Genomic DNA, 17,192 nt, shown 5'->3' on the forward strand with positions numbered 1-17,192 from the left:
CCCCGGCACCCCGCCTAAGGGACCCACCCCCTGCCTCACTGCTCCACCCCAGTTACCTTCCTGTATCTCCACTCGATTGTGTCACTTCTTCACTCAGAACAGCCTCACTGTCCCCAGAATTAGGTCCAACCTCTAACTCTGGCTTTCAAGGCACTTTAGAGCAAGGCCCCCTCTCCTACCACAGCCCATGTGCACCCTGAACATGCAAGTGACTATCAGCCAAAGCATCGCCCACACTCACATCTGAGGGGTCTTGACTGCCTGCGGTTTCCTGCCTGACCTGCTGTAGCTGCAAAACTACTCATCTTTCTAGGGCCAATTCTGTGTATCACGCTGGTGGGCTCAGAGAGCGCTCTGCTCGGCCTCAGACACAGTACCTACAGCAGCCTGTGCACATGCCTGTTTCTGCTCCCTGTTCCTCTCTGGACCCCCAGCGCCTGGCACAGACAAGCCCCCATGGGCCCACTGGCTCAGTTGCCTGCCCTAAAGCCTGAGGGTCCCTGTGCCTCCCTCACTCCTCCAGCCTGTGAGGCTCCAGAACAATTCCAGCGTAGCCCGGGGCCCCTGGGGGATCGTGTCCACGTCAAAGTGGGGAAATGAAACAGCCGACGTGGTGGCATGGTGAAAATGAAAGGAGTCACTGGCAACCTAAAGGAGCGTTCCAGAGACGGGAGGTCACCCTCGTGCCTCAAGCCCTACGGGGCCCTGCTGCGTGGAGCGGATCTCATACCTGAGCTCTGCGGCCTCCTGCTCTGCTTTCAGCCGCGCCCGCTCGGCGAGAATCTCCTCGCAGAGCACATCGTAGGGCTTATCGAGATGGTGCTCGCCCATCACCCACACCCAGACCTCCTTATCAGCTCCCAGTTTCCAATGGACGGATTTGCCGTTGTCTGTAAGCAAAACAGGATTCAGACTGAACAAACATCTGTAGTCATGGGTTACTAGGTTTCCCATCCTTAAGGCATTTAGGGTCTTGGGGAGTGTCGGGGGGGATTCTGATGAGGCAAAGCCTTCCAGCCCGCTCAAAACAAGCAGCATCCTGGGGCGACAGCAAGGGTGGATGTGGCGGTGGCTGAGGGATGCTTATTTTAAAATATGACAGATATGGGAGTTCCTGTTGTGGCTCAGTGAGTTACAAACCTGACACATATCTGTGAGGACGCAGGTTTGATCCCAGGCTCTGCTCAGTAAGTTAAGGATCTGGTGTTGCCATGAGCTGCAGTGTAGGTCACAGACTCGGCTCAGGTCTGCTGTTGCTATGACTGGGGGGTAGGCTGGCAGCTGCAGGTCCAATTCAACCCCTAGCCTGAGAACTTCCATATGTCACAGGTGTGGCTCTAAAAAAAGCAAAATAAATAAATAAGAAAATATGATAGATACGGTTTTTGCACAAGCCCAATTTGAAAGGCAGGATGGTGAGATGGGAAAAAGCGTGCGTTGTTTGCATTATCCTGTAGGGTAACAGAGCCAACAGGTGAAGAATCAGGAGTTCCCATTGTGGCTCAGCAGTAATGAACCCAACTAATAGTCATGAGGACGCAGGTTCGATCCCTGGCCTCACTCAGTGGGTTAAGGATCTGGCGTTGCCATGAGCTGCGGTGTAGGTTGTACATGCAGCTTGGATTCTGTGTTGCTGTGGTGTAGGCCGGCAGCTGCAGCTCCAAGTCAGTCCCTAGCCTGGGAATTCCCATACGCTGTGGGTGCGACCTGAAAAAAAAAGAATGTTCCTGTACCCAGCTGTTCCAGAGCTTGGCATATCCACTATCTACACCATTAAAGGGTAAAAGGCCTGTGCTTTAGAGTTAGACTGGCTTTAGTTTGAATCCTGGCCCCGCCACTTAGCTGTGTGTCTTGGACAAATGGTTTACCCTCCCTCAACCTCAATTTCCTTGTCTGCAAAATGAGAATACTAACATCTGCTGCAGGGGAGGCTGTGGGAAGGAGGCAGGGGCTATGCCGGCTTGTTCCCCGGCCCCTGCCCACAGGATGGGTACTCAGGAGGAGCTGGTGTCACCATCCCTCTGCTGCTGTTTACTACCACACAGCTGGAGACTCGAACCCTGGAGTGTGAGATGTGGGGAAGCTACTGGAAATCTGGTGTTTGCAACTGGTCTCAGGAGCTGTGTTGCATTCATTCTAGCTCCTGCTCATCAGATGCGGCCACCAAGGTCATGTTCTCAGGAACCGGGATGGTGGGCCATTCCCAGGAGAGGTCGGGGACAGTCCTAACTCAGAAGGCCCCAGCAGGCACCCACCAGGGCTGTTATGGCCACAGCCAGTCCTAATCAAGATGCCTGGGCCTGAGGACCCACCCCAGCCAGTGATGCTGAGTGTGCATGTGACCCAGGGCAGTGGTTGGGACGCAGGCCAGGCCATGGACATGTCATCGGAAGTAGAAGATGGTTTCCACAAGAGTTCCCATCGTGGCTCAGTGATAATGAACCCAAATAGAATCTATGAGGACGTGGGTTCGATCCCTGGCTTTGCCCAGTGGGTTAAAGGATCTGGTGTTGCTGTGAGCTGTGGTGTAGGTCACAGATGAGGCTCAGCTCTGGCATTGCTGTGGCTGTGGCCAGCAGCTACACCTCCGATTCGACCCCTAGCCTGGGAACTTCCATATGCTGCAGGTGCAGGCCTAAAAAGACAAAAAAAAAAAAAAAAAAAAAAAAGAGGAAAAAGATGGTTTCCAGGGTTACCTCAGGACACATTCAAAAGCGGCTGCTCAGAGTCAGGTCTGCTCTTTATTTTGGCACCTTCCACTCGCCTCAGGGCCACGGAAACGTTCTGGGGTATAATGGTGTTCTAAATAGCACATTTGGGGGTGACGTGGGGTGGTCACGGCCCTCACCAGGACAAGAGCCAAACGTTCTGGGCACAGTTGGATGCAGATGTGCTGGAGGGTCAGCTCTGCCTCCTTGGAGGAAATGCCTGATAGGAGGAAGGGGAGGAAGTGGGGACACCTCATCACCCCCTTTACTACCACCCCTAGTAACTCAGAGTATTTTCACTCTGCCCACCTCACCCCCCACCCTTCCAATGCTTTCGTAAGCAGGAGGACACCTAAAGGTGGCTGAGGGCTGGGAGGCAGGAGGGAGGAGGCCCAGCAGCTCTACTCAGGTCCCTGAAGCGTGTCCCAGAGCATGGCCAGGTGGTGACATAATTCCTGGGGAAGGCGTGGCCCTGGGCGGGGACAGTAACCCCGTAAACACAGGAGAGCCTTAGAAACAGAAGGTCGGGGTGGGGGGGGTGGGGGTGCAGCAGAGGGAAGAACAGGGTCCTGCCATTTCTGAAGGAGGGGTGGTGAAGATAAAGACGTGGTGGCTCAGGTGGCAGGGGGCACGAGGGGAGAGGGAAGGAGATCAAACGGAGCAGCACTGACAGGAGTCTCTGCTCTGACAGCTCCGGGGGCTTCAGGGGGGCCACACAGCTCCCTAAACCCAGAAGAGGGAGGGCAGTCATGCTAGGAAAGCCAGCAGGGCTTCTGCGGGGTTCATTCCTAATGCTAGCACCACGCACAGCGGGATGCTGCAGGGACCTGGGATGCAACTGACATGGCCATCCTCCTGCACGTCACCCACAGCCTGGGGAGAAAGAGCAAGGTGTGAGGTCACTCACTTAATGAACTTCACTGCGAATCTATTGGGCGCCAGGACCTGTAAAGATGTCCCAGATATACTTGGAATAGAGACAGACCAGGCCCTGTTCTCGGGACTCATATTCTTATTGGAGGAGGCGGGCATTGAACAACCAGTCAGTTGCAGATGTAATGCAACTTGGGGAGGGATGCTACAGTGCCAGGGGATGGTGCAGGGGGACATACACTGTAACCACAATGGAGTTCGAGTAGGATTCAGAGGATGGAGGATGCTTTGGGAGAACAGAGAACATGTTGTGTTCAGTTTGGGAAGATGGATATGGAATTTAGATACAAAATAGGGGTAGCTTTAGTCTGCACACAAAGACCAGAGAAGATGGGAGTTTCCTTGTGGCTCAGCAGGTTAAGGATCTGGGGTTGTCACTGCTGTGGCGAGGGTTCAATCCCTGGCCGGGAACTTTCGCATGCCACGGTGCACCCCCCTCCAAAAAATGACCAGAGAAGGGAATCAACGAGGGTCCATGAGGAACTGTTGATCTCCCCCAGAGTGAAATAGTTCTTAAAAGTCACCTGGATGTGAGCTGAGAGTCACACAGGAGGAACAGGGGGTCCACCTGACAGAGGACCCAGACATCAGGCTAAAGGAGGTAAATTTAGGCCCTGTATTGCATAAAGCCAGGAAGTTGTACTCAAATCCCAGTGCTTCTACCAACTCTTTATGTGACCATGTATACATCACTTTATTTCTCCAAGCCTGAGCTCCCTCTCTGATAAAACTGAGGTGATGAATCTGAACTCACAGGCCTGTCACATGACAAGCACTCAGAAAGAATTAGCTGCACATTCTTGGTCTGAATGACCAAGCAAGGGTCCACAGCTATAAGACAGACACCATAAAACTAGGTGAGGAGTTCCCGTTGTGGCTCAGTGGTAATGAATCCAACTAGTAACCATGAGGATGTGGGTTCGACCCCTGGCCTTACTCATGGGTAAAGGATCCAGTGTTGCTGTGAGCTGTGGTGTAGGTGTTGCTGTGAGCTGTGGTATAGGTCACAGACGCAGTGCAGCTTGGATCCTGCATTGCTGTGGTTGTGATGTAGGCTGGCAGCTGTAGCTCGGAGTCAACCCCTAGCCTGGGAACTTCCATATGATGCAGGTGCAGCCTAAAAACAAAACAAAACAAAACTCCTAGCACAGAACATAGGCAAAGCATTCTCTGAAATTGTAACAACAGTTTCTTAGATTGGTCTCCCAAGGCAAAAGAAATAAAAGTAAAAGAAACAAACGGGACCTAATCAAACTTATAAATTTTTGCACAGCAAAGGAAACCATCCACAAAACAAGAAGACCACCTACAGAATGGGAGAAAACATCTGCAAGTGATGTGACAAACAAGAGGTTAATCTCCAAAATATACAAACAGCTTGTACAACTCAATATCAAAAAAAAAAAAAAAAAACCAAACAACCTGAGCAAAAAATGAGCAGAAAACCTAAATAGACATTTTTCCAAAGAAGACATGAAGACGGCCAACAGACACATGAAAAGATGCTCAACATCGCTAATTATTACAGAAATGCAAATCAAAACTATAATGTATCAGCTCAAATCAGTCAGAATGGCCATCATTTTTTTAAAAATCTACAAATAATAAATGCTGGAGACGGTGTGGAGAAAAGGGAACCCTCTTACACTGTTGGTAAGTACGTAAATTGGTACAACCACTGTGGAAAACAGTATGGAGCTTCCTTCAAAAACTAAAAACAGAGTTGCTGTATGATCCAGCAATCTACTCCTGAGCATATACCTGGGAAAAAAACTCTAATTCAAAAAGATACATGCACCCCAATATTCAGAGCATCACTATTCACAATAGCCAAAACATGGAAACAACATAAGTGTCCATCAGCAGATGAATGGATAAGAAGTGGTACATATATACAATGGAATACTACTCAGCCATAAAAAAGAATGAAATATTGCCATTTGCAGCAATATGGATGCAACTAGAGGTTCTCATACTAAGTGAAATAAGCCAGACAGAGAAAGAAAAATACTGTGTGATATCACTTATATGTGCAATCTAAAATTAATACCAATAAATCTACATACAAAACTTAAAAACATAGCAAACGAACTTATAGATACCAATGGAGAGAAAGAGGAAGGGATAAATTAGGAGTTTGGGATTAAAAGATATAAACTACCATTTACTATTCATAAAACAGATAAACAACAAGGACCTACAGTAAAGCACAGGGAACAACACTCAATATCTTGTAATAACCTATAATTAAATATAGTCTGCAATAAAACTCAAACCACTATGTTGTACACCTGAAATGAACGCAATATTGTAAATCAATTACACTTCAATTTAAAATAAGAAGTCCAGGAGTTCCCCTTGTGGCTTAGTGGTAACGAATCTGACTAATATCCATGAGGACAAGGGTTCGATCCCTGGTCTCACTCAGTGAGTTAAGGATCCGGTGTTGCATGAGCTGTGATGTAGGTCACAGACATGGTTTGGATCCCACATTGCTGTGCCTGTGGTGTAGGCCAGCAGCTGCAGATCCAATCCAACCCCTAGCCTGGGAACGTCCATATGCCACAGGTGCGGCCCCCCAAAAAACAAAAATAAATAAATAAATAAATAAAGGAAAAGCATGTGCTCCATTTAGCACACAAAAGAAAAAGGAGGGAAAAGAGTCCTGATTCAGAAGGAAGAAAAGAGAGGGAGTCACCAGAGAGGACCTAAGCAGGGCTCCCACCAGTGCCAGGCTGTGAAGTGTCCATGTGCTCCCTGAACTCCAGCCACTCTGACCACTTCTCTAGGACACCCCACCTCCACCCCAGAAACCTAAAGACAAGAGCCTGGCTGGTAGGGCCTCCAGGACTCAGCTGCTATGGTCATGCCCCTTCTGCCTCGTGCCCATGCCAAATCTGCCTTTAAACATCTAGAGCATCACCAGGAGCTATTACTAGCCCCTGAGGCTCAGGCCCAGGATTATCGAGCTGGTAAAGTTGGAACCAGAATTCAAAACCTGTCTGTGAGATGGTAAAACCTGTGTTTAGAGCAGCCTCTAGTGCACAGTGCACTGTCCAAACTGAAACCTTTTTTCTATTCTTTTTTTTTTTTTTTAAAGTCCGTACCCATAGCATATGGAAGTTCCCAGGCCAGGGGTTGAATCTGAACTGCAGCCTCCAGCCTACACCACAGCCACAGCAAAGCAGAGTCTGAGCCTTGTCTGTGACCTACACCGCACGTCATAGCTCACGGCAACACCAGATCCTTAACCCACTGATCGAGTACAGGGATCAAACCCACATTCTCATGGATACCAGTTGGGTTCATTACCATGGAGCCACAATGGGAACTCCCAAACTGAAACACTTTTCAGAGCATAAAGGAAACCCACCCATAGGAATGGCAGGAATCAAATGTGCGCAGGGCCTTGTTGAGCAAGCTGGGTGTGGGGTCACCATCACATGCTCTCTCGGGCCCACAGAGCAGGAGGGGCCAGGGGAAGTCCTTCAGGGAGTTACCTGGGTAATAATGCTGAAGTTACTAACACGAGTCCATCTTTTAAAATGTTAAAAATGTTTATGCTTATTTTAGAGATGAAAGAACAGAAATGATGTTGGAGAACCTGCAGGGTACCATGGGCCGAGGAAGCAGGTCAGGTGATGGCACAAAGTGAGAAGGTGAGTCACACTCAGGAGGGTGAAAGGGGAGGATGGCCAGTAACCCTGAACATACGGGGTTCCCCACATAAGACGCTAAGCCCGCTACACAATCCAGCCCAGAGTTAGGGGCTCAGACAGGGCTGGTGGCTATGGCTCAGAACAGATATGGAGTAGATCTGAGTTCGAATTCTGACCCACATAAACTACTTCCTCCAAGGTTATTTCCTTATTTGTAAGAATAAGGGGGTAACGTTCACCTCCCCAGAGTCTCGTGAGGATTAAATGAAACACATCATACAAGGCTGCTGCCCTGCAGGCACTCACAGACCAGCATGTGGGTGGAGAAAGCTCTGTGGGATGGAGCAGATGGGGTGAGGTTAGGAGTAACCAGGATCCCCTGGATTTCTGGCTCTGGTGACTTTGGACAGAGCAGGACTGCAGGTCACGGTGGAGACTGAGGGCAGGACCAGGCCTGGGGGGCGGGGAGGACTGGGGTGATGCTGACGAACTCCGTTGGCATCAAGCTTGCAGGACCCAAGGATCTGCTGAGCGGTGATGCTCACTGGGTAACAGGTGAGCGGTCTGGCTTCACAACACGGGATAGTCACTGGCAGTAGGTGGTGTTTAACCCTGAAGAGTATAAGAGGTGCCCCAGGGTGATAATAGTGACCTTAAACTTGACCTCGTCCATGGGTCTGTGAATGAGCTTGAGGGGTCTGTGAACATTGGGAAACTGTAAGGAAACGCCCTCTGTGTGCATTTTCCTGGTCCAGGCTTTCAGTACATCTTCCTTGGAGTCTAAGGGCCCCTCAATCCCACCGTGAAGTTATCAACACTGATGGAGGACACAGGTAGTCAGGGTCAGGCAGAGACAGAGAAGAAAGAGTCACAGAGACAGCAAGAGAGACTCTGAGACACAACTCACAGGGTTGGATGTGGCCGAAGTAAGAACTGCATCTGACAGGAGAGGTCACCGAGGTGGGTCAGGAGTGATGGCAGGGGTGGAAGTAGACATGGAAAGTGGAACAAACCAAGGCTTTATCATCATGTGAAAAAAACCCATGAGAATGCACAGATGAAGTTTCAGGAGCCCTGGTCTGTTTCCAGGGCACACAAGGAGCCCCTTGGCACCACACATGGTGAACAGAGCACAGCCTCCTGCATGAGGTTTCTGCCAGCCAGAGAGAGGCCCCGGTGCTGGGCAGCCTCTACCAAATGAGGCCTCTCCTTGTGTGTTACCAGAGAACATCTCACAGAGTAAAGGCTCCAGGCAGGGCCCCGATGCAAGCACACATTCAGACGTGTGCAGGGCACCCGCAGACAACAGGAACTGTTACAAAGCTCTAGGCAAACTGGGCAGGTGGCAGGTTAGTTGCAGCATCAGCTTTGGGAGAGTCAGACTCAAGGTCACATACTCAAGGCAGCTATCTACTGCCTCGTCAAGTGAACTAAGGGCCCTCAGCCTTGCTTTCCTTATCTGTGAATGGTAACTTAGCTCCAGGCTTGGCTGTGATTATTAATGAGATAATATATTTAAGCAGAGAGCTCAGGTCTGTCATGCTGTCAGCTCAAACAGCACTGGCTGGTTCTGTCCAATGCGAGCTCTGCCTGGAGTTATACATTTCCTAGCAGTCCCATTAAAAAATCAAAGGCGGAGGAGTTCCCATTGCGGCTGGTGGTAACAAACCCGACTAGTATCCATGAGGATGTGGGTTCAATCCCTGGCCTTGCTCAGAGGGTTAAGGATCCAGCATTGCCATGAGCTGTGGTGTAAAGGTCACAGTTGCAGCTCGGATCTGGTATTGCTGTGTCTGTGGTGTAGGCTGACAGCAGCAGCTCCGATTTAACCTCTAGCCTGGGAACTTCCATATGCTGCAGGTGCTGCCCTAAAAAAAAAAGAAAAGAAAAAAAAATAACAAAAAATACAAAGGAGAAGATCATCCAAGATAGCAGAGTGGAAAGACCCTGAGCTCCTCTCATGAGCACACTGAAATCACATCTGTAGAACAACCACTGATGAAAAAGACCAGAAACTTCTAGAAAAGATCTTCTACAACTAAAGACATAAAGAAGGAACCACAATGAGACAGGTAGGAGGAGCAGCCTTGTAGAATAATCAAGTCTCATACCCTCTGGGTGGGTGACCCACAAACTGGAGAAGAATCATATTGCAGGAGTGAGAGATCTGAGCCCCATATTAGGCTCCCCAGCCTGGGAGTCCTGAACTGGGAATTTGAGTCCCCACAGCATTTGGCTTTCAGGGCCAATGGAGCTTAATTTTGGGAATCCCACAGGACTGGGGTAAACAGAGACTTTGCTCTTGAACAGCACACAGAAAATCCCACATGCACCAGGACCCAGTGCAAAAGTAGTAATTTGATAGGACCTTGGGCCAACCTATCTGCTAGTCTTTGACAGTCTCCCAGAGAGGTGGGGGTGGCTAGGGCTCACCCTGGGACTGTAGACACTGGGGGCAGATGTACTGGGGAACCTTCTATCCTGAGAACAGTGCTGCTGGCAGCTGCCATCTTGGCAAATTACTGCCAAGACCTGGCCCCACCCAACAGCAGCAGAGCTGAGACACCTCAGGCCAAACAGCTAACTGGGTGGGGATATAGTCCCACCCAAGAGCAGACAGGCTTCCTAAAGACTTCCTGAGCCCACACCTGCCTCTAGACACACCCCTAGATGTGTCCCTGCCCACCAGAAAATCAAGACCCAGCTCCACCCACTAGTGGGTGGACATCAGCCCTGCCCTCCAGGAAGCCTGCATTAGTCTCTGGACCAGCCTCACCCATTAGGGGGCAGACACCAGATGCAAAAAAATTATAGTCCCACAGCCTACAGATGCAGCCCACCCACAGCAGGCTAGACTCTATGCTGGGATCAGCTGGGCCTTGTTCCTGCCCACTAACAGGCCAACACAAGCTTCAGGACACCTCAGACTCTATACTCACCTGGGTCAAGACGTCCCTTCCCCCAATGATCGGAAATGAGCTGTGGGGTCCCTGGGCCCTGCAGCCAGACTTCAGGACCCAGCTCTGCCTTCCAAAAATCTGGCACTAACCCCATGACCTGGCTTAACTTGCTAGTGGGTGAGCAACAGCCCCAGAGTCTTTGGGATGCTGACTCCACCCACCACCCCAGGGTCCCCTAGGATACCTTAACCAACCACCTCGTGACCAGGCTCCTCTAAAGGGCAACCAGCAGCATCTGCACAAGGCAGGGGCTGGCAACCCACCAGCCTACCAGATAGCCAACATACTCAGACCCCAGAACAGAAGGAATCACACAGACCTCTTAGGGGGAACCCCTAGACCATATAGCTTGGATGGTGAGAGGGGAGGGCACTGCTGGGACACAAGAAGAGATGGCAGAGGAACATGTCACAGATGAAGGAACAAGATAAAACCCCAGAAGAAGAAATAAGTGAAGTAGAGACAGGCAATTTGCCCAAGAAAGAATTTAGAGTAATTATTGTAAAGATGATCAAAGAACTTGGGAGGAGAGTGGATGCACAGAGCGAGAAGTTAGACGTTTTTGACAAAGAGAAAATATAAATAACAACCAAACAGATAATACAATAACTGAAATGAAAAATACACTAGAAGGAAACTATAGTAGATTAAATGATACAGAAGAACAGGTAAGTGAGTTTGAAGACAGAGTAGTGGAAATCACGGCTGCTGAACAGAGAAAAAGAAAAAAAAAAAAACAAAAGAAATGAGGAGACCTCTGGGACAGTATCAAGCATACCAATGTTTGCATTATAGAGGACCCAGAAAGAGAAGAGAAAAAGCATCTGAGAACATATTAGAAGACATAATAGCTGAAAACTTCCTTAACCTGGGAAAGGAAACAGTCACCCAAGTCCAGGAAGTACAGAAAGTCCCATACAGAATGAACTCAAAGAGGAATATACCAAGACACTTTGTAAATAAAATGACAAAAATTAAAGAAAAAGAGACAACATTAAAAGTAGCAAGGAAAAAGCATATAACATACAAGGGAACTCCCATAAGGCTATCAGCTGATTTTTCAGCAGAAACTCTACAGGCTAGAAGGGAGTGACAAGATATGTTTAAAATAATAAAAGGGGAAAACCTACAACCAAAAATACTCTACCCAGCAAAGCACTCTTTCAGATTTGAAGGAGAAATCAAAACCTTCACAAGGACAAAAAAAAAAAATTAAAGAATTTAGTATCACCAAACCAGATGTACAACAAATGCTGAAGGAACATCTGCAAACAAACAAACAAAAAAAAAGCCACACCTAGAAATAAGAAAATTAAAAAATGAAAAAGGCTCACCAGTAAAGGCAAACATACAGTAAAGGTATGAAATCATTCACTCATAAAGCTGGTAAGGAAGTTAAAAAACAAAAGCATTAAAATAACATATAAGCAGTTAAAGAATATACAAAACAACTAGATGTAAAAATGATATTAAAAACAGCAATTGTGAGGGAGGAACATACAAAAGCAGGGTTTTTAAAATGCATATGAAGTTAAGATTTCAGCTACTTAAAAAAATCATGTCTTTTGTAGGCTATTATATATAAGCCCCCTGGTAACAGCAAACCGAAAATTTATAATAGATATACACACAAAAAAGAGAAAGGAATCTAAACATAATACTATAGATAATCATCAAATCACATGAGAAAAGAAGAAAGGGTGGAAAAGGCCTAAAAAAAAAATCCAAAACAGGAGTTCCCATTGCAGCTCAGTGGTAATGAACCTGACTAGTATCCATGAGGATGTGGATCCCTGGCCTGGCTCAGTGGGTTAAGGATCTGGCATTGTCATGAGCTGCAGTGCAGATCACAGACATGGCTCAGATCTGATGTTACTGTGGCTGTGGTGTAGGCCTGCAGCTGCAGCTCTGATTCATCTCTTAGCCTGGGAACTTCCACATGCCACAGGTGTGCCCCCCCAACAACAACAACAACAAAATCCAAAACAATTTAAAAAACGGCAGTAAGAAGATACATATTGATAATTACCTTAACTGTAAGTGGACTAAATGCTTCAACCAAAGCACAGAGAGTGCCTGAATGGATATAGAAACAAGACTACCTGCCTACTATAGCCTCACTTCATATCTAGAGACACATACAGATTGAATGTAAGGGAATGGAAAAGGATATTTCACGAAAATGGAAATCAAAAGAAAGCCAGAGTAGAAATACTTAAATCAGATAAAATAGACTTTAAAATAAGGACTGTTATAAGAGACAAAGAAGAATACTACATAATGAGCAAGAGATCAATCCAAGAGGAAGATATAACAATTGTAAATATATATTCACCCAACATTTGCAAATGATATGACCAACAAGGTGTTAATATCCAACATATATAAAAAGCTCAAACAAGTCAACAACAACAACAAAACCTCAGTTAAAAAATGGGCAGAAGAACTGAATAGACATTCTTCCACAGAGGAAATGCAGATGGCCAACAGGCACATGAAAAGATGCTCCACATGGCTAATCATTAGGGAAACGCAAGCCCAAACCACAATAAGATATCAACTCATACCTATCAGAATGACTATCATCAAAAAGAACACAAATAACAAATATAGGCAAGAATGTGGAGAAAAGGGAACCCTGTACACTGTTGGTGGGAATGTAAATTGGTGCAGCCACTGTGGAAACCAGTAAGGAAGCTCCTCAAAAACTAAAAATAGAACCACCCTATGACCTACCAATCCCACTCCTGGGCATCTATCTGAAAAAAAACAAAGACAGCTATTTGAAAAGATACATGCACACCTTTGTTCACTGCAACACTATTTACAACAGCCAACACAAGGGAGCAACCTAAATGTCCAGCAACAGATGAATGGATAAAGAAGATGAGGTACACATTTACAACGGAATACTACTCAATCTGTTCAGAAAGATAAAAGCTCAGGCTTCAGTTTGGACATGTCACCTCTCGAAGGTAAAACGAGTCTCTATTTGGAGAGCGTAGGGTACCGGGAAACCCCACAGATCTGGGCACCAAATGGTGGTGTGACCTTGCATTTATTACTGAATTTCTCTGATTCTAAGTCTTCTCATTTGTAAAACAGGACAATTAATACCAACTCTGCAGAAATGTTGCAAAGATGACATAATGCATGTCAAAGTGTTTTGCAAAACAGGTATTTAAAAATAGCTGATATTGATAATAATAATAAATGAGGTATTTGTATTTGTTTCCATATCACTATAAAGGTTTGATTGAAAAAAAAAAAAGGTTCTAATAAAAAGGCAGTAGAAGGTAAAGGTCACTAAATGGACTTCCTTTTTGTGTCTGTGTAGGTACCAGCACACAAGTGGGATTCATTTTCACAGTCTCTGAAACCCCAAACGGTTTTATCAAATTCGGTTTTTCCTGGCTTCCTGAAAAATGAAGAGAAATTGATCTGAATGCCTCTCTGTAAGTGACCTTGAAAACTTTTTTTAAAAATAAACAACACAGAGTTCCCATCATGGCACAGTGGTTAACGAATCCTACTAGGAACCATGAGGTTGCGGGTTGGATCCCTGGCCTTGCTCAGTGGGTTAAGGATCCAGTGTTGCTGTGAGCTGTGGTGTAAGTCACAGATGCAGCTCAGATCCCACCTTGCTGTGGCTCTGGCATAATCTACAGCTCTGATTAGACCCCTAGCCTGGGAACCTCCATATGCCGCGGGAGCAGCCCTAGAAAAGGCAAAAAGACAAAAATAAATAAATAAATAAAAATAAAAATAAATAAAAATAAAAATAAAATAAACGACACAGGCATTCATCCATAACAGAATATGTGTGTGGTGGCAGGGTGTGTGTGTGTGCGTGTGTGTGTGCAATGTGTGCTACTCCATGTCTGTGTGTGTATATGCTTTAAACCTAACGTACAAGGAATTCCTCCTGATGGTCCCCAAAGGCCCTCTCAAACTACCTGGGACTCCTTGGGTCAGGAAGAAGAACTACATCTGAAAAATTAACTCACACTAAATAAGATTCGTATTACAACTTTTTTCCTCTTAGCAGTATCTGCATTTTAAAAGGGAACTGCCTCCTCGAAAAGATAACTCAAAGAAAAATCTCTTAAAGTCTAGGACATGCAGACACCATTGAGAGGCTGACACCAGGACTTCTAGGCTGGTAGCAAAATCCTTTTGGTCTGTGACCAAAAGGGAATAGAAACCTTCCTTCATTCTCAAGTCCACCTCCCTGGGTGACTTTTTCCCGCAGCTTAAGGTCAGTCTGGTTTCAAATAAGAGATCTGCTTTTGGCCTCAGAACTCCACAGTAATTGTGGTCTGGGCATGTTTGTGTGTGTGTGTGTGTGTGTGTGTGTGTGTGTGTGTGTGTGAGAGAGAGAGAGAGAGAGAGAGAGAGAGAGAGAGGGAGACTTCAAGTTGATAAACTGCACTATTAGAATCTCAGTATCACCCAGGGTCCACCTGCCAGACTAGGCCTCGAGCCTGGCTTGCTTCTGGCTGGTGTGAAATGAGGAAACAAGCAAGGGGACATTCCACTTGCCAGCTCACAGGAGAGGCAAGCTCCGCTTGCTTACCTTTCTTTGGCCTGGGTTGCACTGGCAAGGACTCCTTTTTTTCCATTGCTTCTTCTCTTTCTTTCCATCGGCGGACCTGCTCCTCCCTCATCTTGAAGAACAGGATCTGTTTCTGTTCTTCGCTGAGCTCTGCCAGCAGATCAGGGTCTATGTACATCTTGGACAGTATCTGTTTCAGCATCTTTGCAGGGCTGGAGTCTTTTACACCCGTGGCAGAAGCCCTTGAAAACAGCTTCCTGGGCTGACTCGACCTGAGCTGGCACTTGGAGGCACCTGCAGACCTTCCCAGAGACTCAAGGGGCCTGGACAGTAATTCAGCAAACTGGCTCTGGGTTCGCGACACCAAGCATCCTGTCCAAAATGCCGTGCATGAACCTGCAAAGAGAGATAGCCAAAATGCAGGTAGTGTTAAAAGGTAGAGATGCAGGTCAAGGACAGGCTTGGGAATAAAGCCTGGAGGAAATACAGTATTGCTTTTCATTTCAGGAGAAAGCTGAGGCAGGCTTTGTTTGTATAACCTGTATCTTGTAATTTCCAAAGATACTTTATCAAAAAAAAAAATCATAACTTTTTACAGGTCAGTCTCAGGGAAACAAAAAAATTAACAGACATTTGGCCTTCTCCCAACTGAGCAAACATACTATTACCTCAGAGCCCAACAAACCACCAAGTTCATGGCTAAGAACAGAGTTAAAGAGACAAAGACACAGGAAGAAATTAAAAGGCTCTCTCCCAACAACTTATTTCAAAAGAAAATGCCATTTTTGAGATTTTGGAGAATGACCCACCCAAACCCAAACCAAGCCAGAGCTAGGCTTGAGAAAGGAAAAAGAATAAAAATTAGACCACAATGCAATTTCTCATTGCCTTTTAAAAGTAGCACTAAACAAACACCATTATGTACGTTCATCTTCACAAAAGGACAATGCAACATTCAGACAACTCGCTAGAATCAAGAGAACAGACCAGGTGCAGGAGAGAACATTCATGTACATTCTGGAAGGTCACCAGGTTTTAGGTGTACCTCTTCTTGATAACCTAATTTAGCCAGATTTAAATCTACAGACCAGATAAACTGGGGGAGTGACAAGGTGACTGGGTTCCTCACAAAGGGTCCTAGCTCTACAGTGAGTTTCTCAAAGGGTGGCGCCTTGGACCTGAACACACAGGGGTGTCAACTCCACTGCAATTTCATTCTACTTTATACATTTCTATTTGGTCTATTAAAAAAAAGCAAACCTTCATATTTTTGTCATCAGAAGGAAATAATGCATAGATTTCCATTCTGGGGAAAAAAAGACCCTTATTTTGTTTCAATACAATGGGATACACACAAAAAAATTTACTTCTTGCAACTTTTCAGGATCGCCTATGGTATAAGAAATTGACTAATCTTTTTTTGCATACAATGCCTCCATAATCTCACCACGCCTTCTCAAATATCTTGTTTCTCCAAACTAAGTCCAAAGGCTCTTAAACTTCAGACCAGTCACTTAGCCACACCATGACTCCTCCCAGTTCCATCAACTGGTTATTCCCCAGCCAGACTGGGGTGCTCCTCCCACCCCCTGGGAGTTCCCTGCAGCTTCCTCTCCTCCTCCCCCTGCCTCCTCCTCTTTTCCTACCCTCCCCCTCCCCCTTTTCCCTCCCCTGCCCCTTCTCTCCCTCCTCCTTTCCCCCTTCCTTTCCTCCCTGTCCCCCTTGCAAAGCTGTTTCTCCACTTACACAACTCTTTTGAGACAAGTGTAATCACCAGCCAAGGTACCCAGAGTGGTGTGCATACACAGCCTGTGGTTAGATTCACTAACCAGTCATTGTGTAGCAGGGACCTTAGCTGAGGCTCCTAGGATTCCTGCTAACTGCATCCTATTGGATGCAGCATTCGAATAATGGATCTTAAACAGAACACAATATTAAGAGAAAATTTAAAGGATGAAAGGTGCTGTCTGACTTTAACTCAGGTATGGCCATCCCTCCCAAGCTATCTTGCTAGCTTTGTGTTTTGCTTTGAGGTGACCCACAAAGGCTATCACAGCCAGAGCTGATGTCCTGTGGTGGCTTCTTGACTTTGGGGTCTCACACCTTCTCCAGGGGTGGGATCAACTAAATCCACACTACGGAGAGGTTTCCAGAGGCCGAGCCCTGGTCTGTAGATGACAGAGCTGCAGGAAGAATGCAGTTCCTCTGCTCAGTTGACCGTGGTCCTCCCAGTTCAAGTGGTAAGAAACCAAAGTCAATGAGTCCTTGACATTCCGGTAAACGTCCTCATGCTGGCACACGCCTCTACCAGGCCTGACTTTCATAGGAATAAAACACGTGGAGAAGGAGCTGCTCAGGGAAGCTGGAAACTTCTACT

General features: G+C 46.7%; 1 protein-coding gene across 13 annotated transcripts in view; it reads right to left on the reverse strand.

Annotated features, from left to right (window-relative positions):
- SH2D4A (SH2 domain containing 4A) overlaps window positions 1-17,192 on the reverse strand; it is a 79,977-nt gene that overhangs the window by 59,940 nt on the left and 2,845 nt on the right. For all 13 annotated transcript variants that reach the window (XM_085004376.1, XM_085004371.1, XM_085004368.1 and 10 more), the window contains 2 exons: window positions 14,837-15,211; window positions 731-890 (listed from right to left, as the gene is read on the reverse strand). In XM_085004376.1, coding sequence (XP_084860502.1) covers window positions 731-890; window positions 14,837-15,017 — 341 coding nt within the window. In that variant the 5' untranslated portion in view covers window positions 15,018-15,211. The remainder of the gene's footprint in view (window positions 1-730; window positions 891-14,836; window positions 15,212-17,192) is intronic.

The sequence above is a fragment of the Sus scrofa genome, chromosome 17 (genome assembly GCF_054392235.1).
Source record: "Sus scrofa isolate SSC_HxYL_T2T_F1_AM1 chromosome 17, Sscrofa_HxYL_maternal_Yorkshire_Landrace_v2.0, whole genome shotgun sequence".
NCBI lineage: Eukaryota > Metazoa > Chordata > Mammalia > Artiodactyla > Suidae > Sus > Sus scrofa.